The sequence below is a fragment of the Hydra vulgaris genome, chromosome 13 (assembly GCF_038396675.1).
Source record: "Hydra vulgaris chromosome 13, alternate assembly HydraT2T_AEP".
Taxonomy (NCBI): Eukaryota; Metazoa; Cnidaria; class Hydrozoa; order Anthoathecata; family Hydridae; genus Hydra; species Hydra vulgaris.
The window spans coordinates 30,231,898-30,247,500 of NC_088932.1; the positions used below are offsets into that span (position 1 = coordinate 30,231,898).

The 15,603-nt window shown below is 28.2% G+C and overlaps 1 protein-coding gene across 2 annotated transcripts in view; it reads left to right on the forward strand.

Annotated features, from left to right (window-relative positions):
• The first annotated feature begins 1,169 nt into the window (after nt 1-1,169).
• LOC100206227 (PAX-interacting protein 1) overlaps nt 1,170-15,603 on the forward strand; it is a 68,847-nt gene continuing 54,413 nt past the window's right edge. For both annotated transcript variants that reach the window (XM_065814993.1, XM_065814994.1), the window contains exons 1-2: nt 1,170-1,287; nt 1,360-1,494. In XM_065814993.1, coding sequence (XP_065671065.1) covers nt 1,228-1,287; nt 1,360-1,494 — 195 coding nt within the window. In that variant the 5' untranslated portion in view covers nt 1,170-1,227. The remainder of the gene's footprint in view (nt 1,288-1,359; nt 1,495-15,603) is intronic.

Here is a 15,603-nt window from a genome sequence, read left to right on the forward strand (position 1 = left end):
TAACAAGGGTGAGGCATTTTAGAACTCAGTGTTATGATCCGATGAGAGTAAATTTTAAATATTTGGCTTTAAAAAACAACAAAGAGTTTGGCGCAGACCTTTTGATGCACTTTTAGAAAGAAATCTTAAAAAAACTGTCAAGCATGGAGGTGGCTCAATTATGGTTTGGGGATGCTTTGCTTCAAATGGTGTGGGAAGACTGGTGAATGTTGAAGGTATAATGACAGGATAATTGTATGTTGTTTTGCTTTCAAAAAATTTATGCCAATCTGCTAAATAATTAAATTTAGATCGCAAATTCTTTTTTCAACAAAACAATGACCCCAATCACACCAGCAAAGTGGCACAACAGTTCCTCAAAAAAATGTAAAGTTAACATCCTTAAATGGCCGCCACAAAGCCCGGACCTTAACCCCATTGAAAATTTATGGGCAATTTTAAAATCTAAAATTCCTCCTTCAAAAGGAACAAATAGAAAAGAATGAGGTTCTTAGTGAAGCTTGGAATTTAATTGGTGCTGACGTCATGTCAAAGCTTGTAAAAAGCATGCCAAGGCGTTTAGAATCTGTCATAAAAGCAAAAGGTGGTGCAACAAAGTACTAAAATGAAAATCGGCCATTTTATTCTTGATATTTAATAAATAGTTATTGACAAAACATTATATTTCATAATAAAAACTCAGATGTTTCTTACTTTTGTCACATTTATTTTGGGGAAAAAAATTGTAATCTAGCTAATTTCATTTAATAGAGCTACTTTTGCAATGAGTTAAAAAGAGTTATAAATATATTTGTTTTTCTTTGGAATCAAATTTAAAAAAAGCATAAAATTATTGCAGCTATGTAGACCCTGACGTAAATAATTTTGTTTTTATTGTTTGATTGTCGATTTTATCAGCAATGTTACTTAATTTTGTCTGTGACTGTATATATATATATATATATATATATATATATATATATATATATATATATATATATATATATATATATATATATATATATATATTGCTGTATTAATATGCTTTGCTGACTTGAATTTTTAAACTGCAGGCTTCCAGACATTATTTTTGCAGTTTATAGTTAAGTAACATTAAACCTTCAGGTGATTTTATCAAAGTATGTACTCCATATATGGTTGTTTAAGTATAATACTTTTTTATCTAATGTTTAAATGCTTGTTACATAAAGTATATTTTTATTTAAAGGAAAAGAATACTTTTTAAAAATGAATAAATCTAATATATTTAAAGGTGTTAAATACTTTTTCGCAGCAGACAATGAGGAGGTAAGTTTAATATTTAATTTTTTAAGTCCAACATCAATGTTTTTTTTTTAATCTGTTAAATCTATTTTTAAGCTTAAACAATGTTTAAAAGATGGTGGAGCAATGAGAGAGTTTTATATCAGTGATTTAGTAACTCATGTTATCTCTGATAGCTGTGATTTCCCTCAGTTGCATCAAGTAGTTGAAAGCAAGATACCTATTGTTACTGTAAGTTTTTTAATGTGCTGTTTTAAATCTTTGAAAAATAGAGGTTATAATTAGGTAATAAGGTATTTAAAATGCCAAGATTGAAATGAGACTTGGAGGTGTTGGTTTAACATGTTGCTTTTTATTATAGGTATTATGTTATTACAAATAAAAAAAAAGTTTCATTATTCATTAATAAAATTCTTGCAGTTGTCTAATTCAATTTTGTCTATACCTTTTTAAAATTTAAAAAACTGAATTATGTTGCCATGATGACAACTCTCTGTTAACTTAAAAGTATCAAGTCTTGCCTTGTATGTTTGTCCCCTCAGATTTTTAATTCTTATTGTTCTTCTCTAAAGGTGTTCTATTTGTTTTACATCCTTATGATAGTATGGATTCCTGACTGAAGCAGCATAATCTAAATGGGGATGAACCAGACATGTATACAGTAGTCTTATTGAATTTACATTGAGATTTTTAAAACTGTGAATGAAATTAAAACTTTATTAGAATTTTTGTTTGCTTTTCTGATTGTCATTTTAATGTACTGTTTCTATTTTAAATCTACTGACAGAATCACTCCAAAATTAATTTTGCTCTTTGTTTTTGATAAAATGAAACCCTTAAAACATCGCACTAATTATTTTCTTCAAATTGTATATATTTTATTTCATTACCACTCTTTGTTCTCAATTATTTAATGATGCCTCACATTAGTTTAGTAACTTATGCTTTACTCCAAATGTCTCTAATTTGATATATAACTTTTCACAGGGAACACTTCAAATGCTTTAGTCAAAAGTTGTTAATGTCTACAGAGTTGTTTTCTTCTATTGCTTGTGTAATATAATTTGATGACTCCAACAAATTAAATACAAATCCTTTACTTGGAAACAAAACCATGCAGGCTTGGTCAGGAAGATATGCGATCGCACACCATTATATGACCACGCAAATAATACTTTATTTTGACAATTCGACCACATTTTTAACATTTTAAAAATGTGCTGAAAAATTTTTTTTTTTTTTTTTTTTCTTCAGTTTTTAAATTAAAAAAATTATCGATTAAAGTTAATATACTCGAAATATAACAATTTCTTTTTCAAGAATGTAAAAAAAAATATATATAAATATAACAATTTTTTCTAATAATTTTTTTTCTTTTAGTCTTTAAATAAAAAAATTATCAATTAAAGTTAACAAGTTAAATTATTAACAAATTAAATTATCAATTAAAAGAATAGTTTTGTTCATTATTTTTCGTTTTCATCTTCATTTATCTTCATTTGCTTTCTGATATTGGATTTCTGACAAAAAAAATGATTTAATTATTTTTCTTTTGTTTACATTACTACAGAGAATTGTTAAGTTGTTTTTTTTTTGTTATCTTTTAAATGTGTGTATTTATTAAAAAATTGTTAGAAGTTGTTACTTTATTTAAAAGGGTTTTTATCTATATAATAAACATAAAACATGTTTTTTTGTTCATAAGCCAGTGAAATGCATCATGCCTCCACCGCCCCTCCACCCTCCACCCCCATCTTTCCCCCCCCCCCAAAAAATAAATAAATAAAAGCGTTATTAAAAAGTTTCCTCATTAAGATTAATCGTTTTTTTTTTAAAATACCACTTAATGTGTGATGATGTTTTTTATAAAAACAAAAATATTTATTTACATTTTTTTGTTGATTAGTACTATTTATTTTATATTTTTTTACTAATAATATAATTTCATATGGTGCGGTAACGAAGCAGACAGGACACTACTAGTTTTACATTATAAAAATATTAGTAAAGATTCAAAGTTGTTTATTTTAAACGTAATTATAAAGGTAATTTGAATAACCTTATTGTTTATTATTTATTTTAGTTAAGTTTTGTTTTTATTTTTTTGATTTTTGTTTTAGTTATTTATTACTAAGCTATTTTAATTTTTTTTTTCATTATTTTTTTAAAATTCTTTTTCTTTTTTTAGAATAAGTTTGTTTTTTTTAAGTTTCTTTATAACTAAGTTAAGATTAAAATGTTAAAACGTGGTCAAATGTCAAAACAAAATATTATTTGCGTGGCCATATAAAGCTGTGAAATCGCACACCTTCCTGACCAAGCCTGCCATGGTGTTGTTATAAAATCATTGCCTCTAAGATCATTGCCTGTAAGATGTCTTATTAAAACCTTTTGTATAATGCTCTCTATGAAATTCCATGTTATCAATGAGATTGTCTAGAACTGTTCGGATGTTTCAGTTTATCTCCTTTTTTAGACAGCAGCATCACAAACGAACGATTGAATATTATTGATTGTGGTACAACTAAACTTTTGGAGCATTCCTTCAAAACTCTTGCTTGTGTTTTATAAATTCCTGCTGCTTTATAACAATTAAACTTGCTTAGTTTAATTTGCTTTAATTTGCTTAGGTAGGGCAATAGATTAAAGAGCTGTATTTGGATTTTGATAAGTTTTATGTATCTTTTTTAACAAACCCTGAGCTAAAAAATTCATTAGTTTTTGTTTACCATTTAAGACTCATCTGTAGAGTATCAATCTTTTTTGAGTTCAGTAGTCCAACAACAATAACATCCTTTTTTAAAATTCTTGTTCTGGTTTATCTAATTCTCTTTTTAAAATTGAGGAATTATTTAGTGACTTCACATTACTTTTATCTTCTTTTTCTAAAACTGCAAAATGATTATTTAGATTTTCAATTTTTAGTTTCTAGTTTATCAACACTTTCCATCAATGCATCAATCTTAGATTCAAATTTCTCTTAATCTGTTTGTTAATAAATTTTGTTGGCAGCATTCTGCCAGGCATGCCAGTCTCTGCAGGCATTAAAGCCCACAGCTTTTGTCTTTCTCAATTCCTAACTCAAGTAGTCAACTTTCCAACTTGCTTTCCAGACAACCCCAATATTTACCTTCTCTACTCGACTTATGTCTTGTTTATAATCCTAGTCAGTGCTCAGTTTCTCCACATTCACCCTTAGGTGCTTCTGATCACAGTTTGATATCTCTAAAACTTTCATTCTCATTCTTCTTCATCATCTGAATCCCTCTATCATCGTGCCTTGTACAACTACCTTAAAGCTGGCTGGGACTCTTTCCGTGATTTTGTTCGTGATGGCCCTTGGGTAGAAATTTTTTTCATCTTCCTGCTGACAAATGTGCTTCTTACATAACTTCATTGATTCAGGCTGGCATGGAATCTTTTATTCCCTCTCCACAATTCCGAGTAAAGCTTCACTCTTCTTCATTTTCCTCACATTGTGCTGCTGCAATTGCTAATCAAAACTATTACTTCCATATCTATTAGCATAACAACTCTCTAAAAAACAGACGTCTGTTTATTACTGCTAGAAACCATTGTAAAAAGGTTTTATCTAGTGCCAAAGCCCGCTATTCTCAGGTCATGAAATCTCATCTTTCATCACAAAAATTAGGCTCTCATGACTTATGGAGAATCTTTAATAGTATCAATAATAAGGGCAAATCTGTTACTCCACCTCTCTTGTATTGTTCAGACTTTGTTACCTCACCTAAAAACAAAGCTGAATTGTTTGCTAAGAACTTTTCATCAATATCTCTTGATTCCACTAGTCGCGTTCTACCTGATATAGCCATCAAACAGGTTGATCTATTGCTTGACATTTGTATCACTCCAGCTTTCGTATCTAAAGCGATTTCCTGCTTACACTCTTCTACAGCTTGTGACCTGGACAACGTACCTGTTATAGTCTTGCAGAAGTGTTCTCCGGAGCTGTCGTCTATTCTTTTAAAACTATTCAACAAGTGCTCATCAGTGTCTTGTTTTCCAGCCTTCTGGAAAGCAGCATCTGTTATCCCTATTTTCAAAAATATTGGAGAACAATCTGATCCGTCTAACTACCATCCCATTAGTCTTCTTCCTATCATAAGCAAGGTTTTTGAATCTTCAATCAACAAACACTTAATCTCTCATCTTGAATCTAATAACTTATTTTCTGATCATCGATATGAATTTAAATCTTCTTGTTGTATAGCTGATTTGATGTAACCATAATAACCAATAGGTTTTATCGTACATTTGATAGAGGTGGAGAGGTTAAGGCTGTCACTCTTGATATTTCTAAAGCTTTTGATAAAGTTTGGCATGCTGGTCTTCTCCATAAGCTTTTTGCTTACGTTGTATCAGGTAACATCTTTAAGATTATTGAATTCTTCCTTTCCAATTGTGGTATATAGTAGTCCTCGATGGACAGCACTCTTCTACATATCCTGTAACTTCAGGGGTTCCTCAAGGTTCTATACTTAACCCTATACTCTTTTTAGTTTACATTCGATCTTCCAGATATTCTCACATCTTGGGTGGCATTGTTTGCAGATGATACTACCGTTTGTTCTTGTTATGATAAGAAGCCAAAACTCTCTGATTGCTTGGAGGAGGCATTTAAGCTTGAAAAGGATCTCACTTCTGACACAGCATGGGGCTCACAATGGCTGGTGAACTTTAATTCAGAAAAAACTCTTTTTTTTCAGCCAATTATTATTGCAATAGTTTAGATCTTCCTATATTTATGAACGGTAACGTACTTGATGAGTCATCTACCCTTCATCTTCTAGGATTAACTCTTACTTCTGATCTTTCTTGGAAACCATATATCAAATCCATTGCAAAATTAACATCTGCTAAGGTTGCATCTTTTTATCGAGCTCAACACTTTCTTTCAGATTATATTCTCTATCTCTATAAATCTCAAATCTGGCCTTGTATGGAATACTGTTGCCATATCTGGGGCGGATCTTCTAATTATGCTCTTTCTCTTTTAAACAAGGTGCAAAAATGCATTATAAACATAGTTGGACCTGCTCTTGCAAACAATCCCCAACCATTATCACATCATTGTAATGTTGCTACTAAAATTCATTCTCGTGTTACTCGTCATTCAATTAAGTCTGATCCTTTTTCTGTGACTGTTCCTAAGTGCTCCATAAACTCTTATTTGTCTAGTTTTTTTCCTTAAACATTAGTTCTTTGGAATTTGCTTCCTTCATCTTGCTTTCCTGATTCATATAGTTTGCAATCCTTTAAGTCATCTATCAATCGTTATCTTGCTCTACAATCTTTATCTTTTCTCTTCCAGTAACTTCCAACTCTAATTAGTGGTTGCTTGCAGCCTTGTTGGAAGCGAAGATGTTAAAAATAAATAAATAATAATATCTTATTAACTCAATTTTTGTATTATTTCAAAATTTATTTAGAAGTGTTTTTTATTCCACCATATAAAGCTAAATTTATTATAATTTTTGATTTTTACAGTTTTATTTTTTTGTAATTAATCATTTTTCAAAATGTTTTGATTTAATTTTAATTTTTAGAATATATATATATATATATATATATATATATATATATATATATATATATATATATATATATATATACACACACAGTGGTGTACACTTATTATTACGCCCGGCGGGCGACTGAGAATAATAATTTAGCTAATTTTGGTCGCCCGCCAAATTTTTCAGTCGTCCATCACCATTTTTTAACAAAATTTGCCTTTTGCATAATTCTCATACAGTAAAGTCTTGACTATCTCTCCTAAACATTAATTTTTTTTTTTCTGACTGTCACAACTGTTTTTTATATTTAATGAGGATTACATTATGAATAATTAGGAGAGAAAAATGAAATCAAGCGATAATTGTTCAAATTAATGTTGATTATTTTTTGCAACGTAATTTGATTGGTAGCAAAAACACGTTAAATAAAAGCAAACTTTTTATGTATTATTTTTTTTAATTACGCAACTTGGTTTTTATCATTTCTCTTTGAATGTTACAACAAAATAATATTTAAATAATAAATAATGCGTACGTACGCAGAAGGGGGTGGTCGTTATTATTTTAAGTAAAAGTCATCATCTTTAATTTTGGACGCATAAATTTTGCTTAATTTATATTTGGACGCATAAATTTTGCTTAAAGAATTATTGAAATAATAATAATAATAATTTAAAAATTGAGTTGCCTGGTCGGGCGACTAAACTGCATCAAAATATTATTTCCAGTAGACCTTCGGAAGATTCGGATGGCATTTGCCATCGGGCGACCACTAGTGTACACCACATATATATATATATATATATCAGTGGTGTACACTAGTGTAGGCAAATCGCCTTTTCGCAAGCAAAATGCGAGCTGCGTAACGCTTCTTAACAAGGCCTGTATATGTATATATATATATATATATATATATATATATATATATATATATATATATATATATATATATATATATATATATCAGTCGTGAACAGGAAAGGCATGCGGTCGCACTCCAATCTTGACCACGCATGTATTTTTTTTTGAAAGCTTAACCATGGCTTATGAGATAAATAAAAATGCTCTGAGTAAAACCGACAAAGGAAAAAAATTATAAACAGGCTAAAGTAAATAAAGAAGAAAGAAATCTTAACGAAAGAGAAATTAAAAAAATATTAATTAATATAAATCTGAAAAAGTAAAACTCTTATAGAAAATTATCTTTAATTATGTTTTGTAATTATGTTAAGGTTGAATAATTCGTCGCTGATTTTTTTTTGTATTAGGAGAATAGCAAATAAGTCATTTTTTTTCTTTTTTTGTCTAAATAAAAATATTTTCATGATTATTTTTTATTTATTAATGTATTTTTATATTCCAATCAAAGAAGAAATACATAAACATATTAAGAAAAATAATAATATAAATAATTTTAATTAAATATTTAAAAAAATTAAAAGATTTTTTTCAATTCTCCTAATACAAAACCCATGCAACGAGCTATAAAACTTTGATCAAAAAAAAATAAAAATTGTGTTTTTTATAATATCTTTCAATAATTTGAATATATTATTCAAAGTATTCAATTTTTAAAAGCAATTTCTTGCTTTATTACCTTAGACTTTAGCAGATTTTTAAAAGTTTCAAAATCTTAAACGCCGTGGTTAAGTTGTCTCAAAAAAAAAATTAACGCGTGGTTAGGAATAGAGTTCGATCGCAAACCTTTCGTGTTCCTGACTAATATATGTATATATATATATATATATATATATATATATATATATATATATATATATATATATATATATATATATATACAACCCGTAGATGTTGTCTGAAAGTTTTTTCCGTATTTTGTTGACAAAAAGTAAAAATTAAAATGCAAGACCGGAATTACTTTTTTTTATTAATTGATAGACTGCCTGCCCCAACCAAACCCTCAGTCGATGTAGCAACACTCCCTTGCGGGTCAGGCTAAAAGATAGTAGATGTAGCAGCACTCCCTTGCGAGTCAGGCTATTTGTCAGTCGATGTAGCAGCACTCCCTTGCGAGTCAGGCTATAAGATAGTCGATGTAGCAACACTCCGCGCATGATTTACAGTAAAAAAAAATAAAAATAAAAACATTTTATTAAAAAAAATAAAAATAAAAACATTGTTTATATTGTTAAAACATTCAGAATGTTTTTAAAACATTCTGGTCAATTAAATTTGCGTTTTTGTGGTTTTTTTAAAAAATGATTTATTTGTAATTAAATTAATGGTTTTTACTTTTGTCCAACACGCAAATGTTGGACGAAAGTCAAAAGTAATTAAAAGTGACGTATGTGTTGGCGTAAGAATCACTTTTTTCCTTCCGCTCTTCCCAAAGACAACAAACTATAGATCTATATATATATATATATATGTATATATATATATATATATATATATATATATACATACATACATACATACATACATACATACATACATACATACATACATACATACATACATACATACATACATACATACATACATACATACATACATACATATATATATATATATATATATATATATATATATATATATATATATATATATATATATACATATATATATATATAAAATAATAATAATAATGAAAAAGAACCGGAAAAAGTTTAAAACTTAAAAAATACATATTTTTTAAATAGATGCTCTCTGTCTAAACCAAAACCTTTAGTCAATATTTGTGTACCACACTGCATTTATCCCTAAATAATCGGTCGGTCTATGTACACTCAACAGTGCATATCCCTAAATAAATCCCGAAACACAAACCTTGACAAACAAGGCTGCTGCGCAGAGAAACAAGTTGAGTGCAGTACTACCATAGACATGGTGGGGATTGAACTCTGTACCTCTCACTTATGACGCGAGTGCTATACCACTACACCACGACCACATTACAGTTACAATGTACTTTTAGACTTTGTCTGAGACTAAGAGGGTTGTTATTTATTAATATAGGAATACCAACATTGGTATATTTTTTTGCAGTAAATAAATGAGTTTTGTTGTCTAACAAAAATTGCAGATTTTAAGTCCAGAATTTAAATTCATAAGCCACAGCAAGCCTTAGGCTGTTACAGAAGAGAGATCAGATTAAAAATCAGCTGCTTGTTCTAAGCAATCAAAAAGTGAGGATTTTTTTGTCAAGACAAGAGTATAAAGTTGAGTCATCAACAAATAACGCCACTTTAGATGTTAAATTTTTATGAAGATTGATGTTGTAGATAAGAAACAATACTTGAGCAAAGATTTAAGGGTACCACAAGATACCTTGTGGTACCCTTAAAGTTACTTGAAATAAAAAAGAGTGTAGGCCTTCAAGAATAACTTTATTGCTGTAGTTAGTAAGAAATAATTTAATAATTTCAAAACTTTATATAAAGAAACTAATAACAGAGTGAAGACTAACAACAAGATAGTTGGAGAGGTCAAAGTGTTTTCTAGAGTTTTGAAAAATTTGAACCACTTGTTTAGCACTTTTTAAAAATTAAATATTAGTAAATATTATATAATTAATAAGATTAAATGTTAGACTTACTTTGGTTAATGACATTGTTGAAGACTAACTAAAAGTTTCTAGAACCTAATATCTGGTGATGTTAGGTTCTAGAAACTTTTAGAACCTAACATCACCAAATGTTAATGGTGGTGGTGGTGGTGGTAATGATAATTATGATGATCATTTTGATTATAATGATGTTTATATAGGCATATAAATACAAAATATATAACATGAATTTTGAATAAATTCATGTTATATATTTTGCCCCAGCTATATTCTATCAAACTCGACCCCAGCCCTGGTCAAATATCAACCCCGGTCCTTTACTAGTTCTATCAACCAATAATGCTATATGATGATGACAGCAAATTTATCGGCATCATAAAGTCTGAATCTGACATCACAACATTTAAAGATTGGATTTTGAAGTAAAAATCTTTTAAATCAGCATAGAGACTCCTGGAGTCTCTATGCTGATTTAAATTCCTGATGAAGAGACTTCTCTTCATCAAATTAATAAACATTTGTATATATATTCTTTTTTTTTTAATACAAATACTGCATTATTATTATTATTATTATTATTATTATTATTATTATTATTATTATTATTATTATTATTATTATTATTATATATATATATATACATATATATATGTATCAACCCTCAGAATTAGGAAAATTGAGGTTGGCAATTATTTGCCAACCTCAATCTTTTAGAGGTGAGTAAATAAAATTTAATACAAAGGTCTTACTATAAAACATAGAAATGAGGTCAGCAATTTTTTACTGACCTCAAACGCTTTTAGTTTGGCAGTTAGGTCGATATTGCCAAATGTTTATATATATATATATATATATATATATATATATATATATATATATATATATATATATATATATATATATATATATATACATTTAAAATATATATATATATATATAACTATAAAAGTTATATATATATATATATATATATATATATATATATATATATATATATATATGTATTTTAATAGTTATATATATATATATTATAAATATATATATATATATATATATATATATATATATATATATATATATATATATAACTATTAAAATACATATATATATATATATAACTGTAAAAGTTTTTAAATTTTTTTAAATATATTTTTCTTTTTTTTTTTACTTTTTAAATATATTTTCTTATTATAATAGAATGCAGGAGTTTGGTTTTTTTTATCTTAGTTACAATGGTAATGCAGTTCTTTTAAATACAACTTTACGAACTTGATCATATTGTCATCAATGTTATAGTTAAATTACACAGTATTTTACACCAAGGATTTTAAGGAAAAAAATCTCTCTGATCTGTACATTTTTAATAAGAAAAAAATTCTATTTTACTAATTCTATTTTAACTTTGTATTATAATTATGTAATATTTGTACTAAAATTTATATTACTAAAATTCTGCTCTAACTTTACCAGTAGAGGAGAATTTATATTTAAAGATTTAAAAATGTAATTCAAAAAAAATTAAAAATTGGATACAAAAGTTTTTTTTTGTGATTTTGTTTCTCTGATACATGTGCCTCTTAAATTATTTCTTTTTTAAAAAAAAGCTCCAGGTTGTTTGTAGTTAATATTTTTTTTTATTCTGATTCACTCTCAACAAGGCTGCAAGCAACCATTATTAAGTTAGGAGTTACTAGAAAATAGAGTTATAGAGCAAGGAAATGGAAAGAAGACTTAAAAAGTTAAAGGTTGCATGAGTAAGGAAAACATGAAAATGGGACAGAGTTCCAAAGCGTTGAAGTGCGAGGAAAAAAACTATTCGAATAAAAGTTTTTAGAGCATGCAGGGACAGATACAGTTAAAGAAGGAGACTTTGCTAAATGACAAGTCAAGCAAGATTGAGTTTTAGTTTATAGTTAATATTTGATGTCAATACAAATAAGTTTGTTTAAAGATTTTCCTTTTTGCAATTAATCTTTAATGACGTTATTCAATAAAAAATTATTCAAGTTTATATAAGTTAGTTTTATTCAATATAAAAATATAAATAAGATCATTTTTTTAATACGGCTTCTTAAATGATAACTATAAATTAATATAATTAAAATTAAATGAAGTATACAAATATTAAAAATATACATAATATTTTTTTCAAAAAATGTTTGCCGCACAATTGCTTGCTTTTTTTAAAATTTCAAAAGAATTTCAAAAGATAGACTTTCTGTCTAAATCACACTAAATCTATATGAGATACAGGTGTATGTACAGCAAAAACAACTGTACCTTGAAAACCACAATGTTGGTTTAAGTAACCTTGGAGATGGTAAGTAACCTTGGAGATGGTAAAAGATTCAAGATATTAAAACTATATATATTAATGAGTTAATATGTTTTCAATAGTTTTTTCCTAGTTAATAACAATTAAGCACAAATTTTTTGAAAAAAGTGGTAGCTTTTTTTGTTTGTTTGTAGAAGCCTGGAGGACATATCTTAGATTATGTTAGCAAAATATTGTTTTTTAATCACCTATGAGTTATGACTAAATGTAGAAAAAAAGCTTTTTTCCGTCAAGTAATTATAAACCTATATTGCATTATCAAAAAGAAGAGAGTAGTGTTGTGATTTTTTGCGACTTTCATTTGGTAGAATTTACTTAATAGTCATATTGTAAAAAACAAATTGCTTGTTAAATTGATTTTTTTAATACACATTATTACATCTTAATCTAAATACAATATTGAAAAACGCATTTAGCACAAAAGTAACTTTGTAAAGATATCCGAATATTTTAATAATATTGACTGGCAGATAGAATTCAATGGACGCAATACTGATGACTGTTATAACATTTTCTTGAACCACTACAAGACTGCTTACAAAACTTATGTCCCTGTGATTAATTCAAAATGGATTCTTTGAAGAAATGAATGGATGAATGATGACATCAAGAATAAAATAAAAGCTAAAAATATTCAATTGAAGAAGCTCATATATATCGCTCATCATAAGTTTGAACTTGATTTAGTGATAAAATCGAAGCACAACCCAAAGATCCTGTATGTTAATAGAAAACAAAATGTTAGAACTATAATAACAGCCTTAAAGAAATCAATGACAACACTATCACAAATCCAATAGAAATTGCAAATTGGCTGAATGACCACTTTAAAAGTTTTGTCAACAAAAATAAAGATAATGATTTGACAGGTTTTATAAAACGAACTGAATCTGCAAATACTCGCAAATAACACAAAATCTGGTTAAAAACAATCTAAGCAATTTATCAGTTGATAAAACCATTGGTATGGATGGTGTAAGTGTACATGTTCTAAAAAACTGTGCTGACAGCTTCTCGATACCATTAAGCACAATTTTTCAGAAGTCACTTGATAGTGGTTGTCTTAAAATATAGAAAAAAGGCTAATGTAGCACCACTGTTCAAAAAAGGAAGTAGACTTAACCCAGGCAATTACCGGCCTATATCCTTAACATCAATTGTATGTAAAGTGATGAGAAAATATTATGTGACACTATGGTCAATCACTTAGTCAAACATAGCCTTATTTCAAAAAATCAACATGGTTTTGTCAATAAAAAAGCATGTGTGACTAGTTTGTTAAAGTCGATTGATGTGATGTTAATTCCATAGCAAGGTATGTATGGATGTATCATTTATAGATTTAAGTAAAGCATTCAATATGGTTCCCCACAAGTGACTAGTTCACAAACTCAAGGCATGTGGTTTTACTGGAAATCTCCTGAATTGGATAAAATCTTTTTTACACCAGCGGTTTTTAAGAATCATGATGGGCAGTTATGTATCCTTGTGGCTAGAGGTGTTGAATGGCATACCTCAAAGATCTGTCTTAGATCCAATACTTTTTATCATTTTCGTAAACAATATATCCTATATCCTTAACCTTCTGTGTAAAATATATGATGATGACGCAAAACTGCTGGCTCATTTAGACCACCCATTAGCTTCAAAAAAATTTCAAACTGATATCTACAACGTAGCCAAATAATGTAAAACCTGGCAAATGAAACTCAATATTGAAAAACATAAAATCATGCACATAGGTAAAACAAACAACTTTTATGTCTACTCAATGCCAGCTAATAACAGTAATAATGTCGAACTAGTATCGACTTTAATTGAACGTGATTTCGGCATCATGATTACGACAGACATGAAATGGCATAACAAGTCAGCATATGCAACCAATAATGCCAACCATGTATTAGGCATGTTGTGTTGTACTTTCAGTCACATAACTCCACAAACTACTTAAAATTCTATACACAGCCTTTGTACAACCTCATCTAGAATTCGTGGTAGCAGCCAGCAATCCATTGTCAAGAATAGATATTGATAAAATCAAGAAAGTATAAAGAAGAGCTACCTGTTTAATACCTTTGTACCATCACGTCATACAAAGCTTGTCTAAATATACTGAACTTAACTTCCTTAGAAACCTGTTGCATTAGGGGAGATCTAATACAGGCATATAAAAATTGTTAACTAGATAGACATTGTCTTATGGAGTGAACCCCATGTCATTCGTGTTGGGGTGTCAAATAAAATAAAAACCAGAAGATATTATCTAAAATGACTAGAGAGTTTGTTCAAAATTGCAAACAAAGGCATCAGTTTTTCACAAATCAAATAGTGAATTGTTAGAATGCATTACCGTCAGAAGTTGTATGTGCTTTATCTATTAACAGTTTCAAGGCTCAGCTCGATGCTGAAATTTTAAATAATCTGCATATTTATCAAGATTATAACTAAAAAAAAACAACGGAAAAGCAAAAATAGAAACTTATACTTCATACTATATATCTAAATTTTTATATATTGATATGAATGAAATTAGAGTATGAAGTAGATAAGGCTGCCATAACCTGTAGGTTATACAGGTTATGGCACTACTACTACAACTACTACTACTACTACTACTACTACTACTACTACTACTACTACTACTACTACTACTACTACTACTACTTTAAAAATCAAAATTATCAACATAGTCACTAATAAAATTTTAAAAACTTAAACAATTTCAATATCCATTACATCTCTGTTAGTGCTGTGCTCAACAGCACTAACAGAGATGTAATGGATATTGATATCTGTTTTTCTGCACAGCAGTCTTGTCAAAGTATTTCGAATAAAAAGCAACAATCAAAAAGAAAAAAAGTGATTATAAATAAAAAAAAAAGGTTAAAAAAAATGAGTAGCTTCCTTGACTGTAGTGGCCTCACTACAGTCAAGGA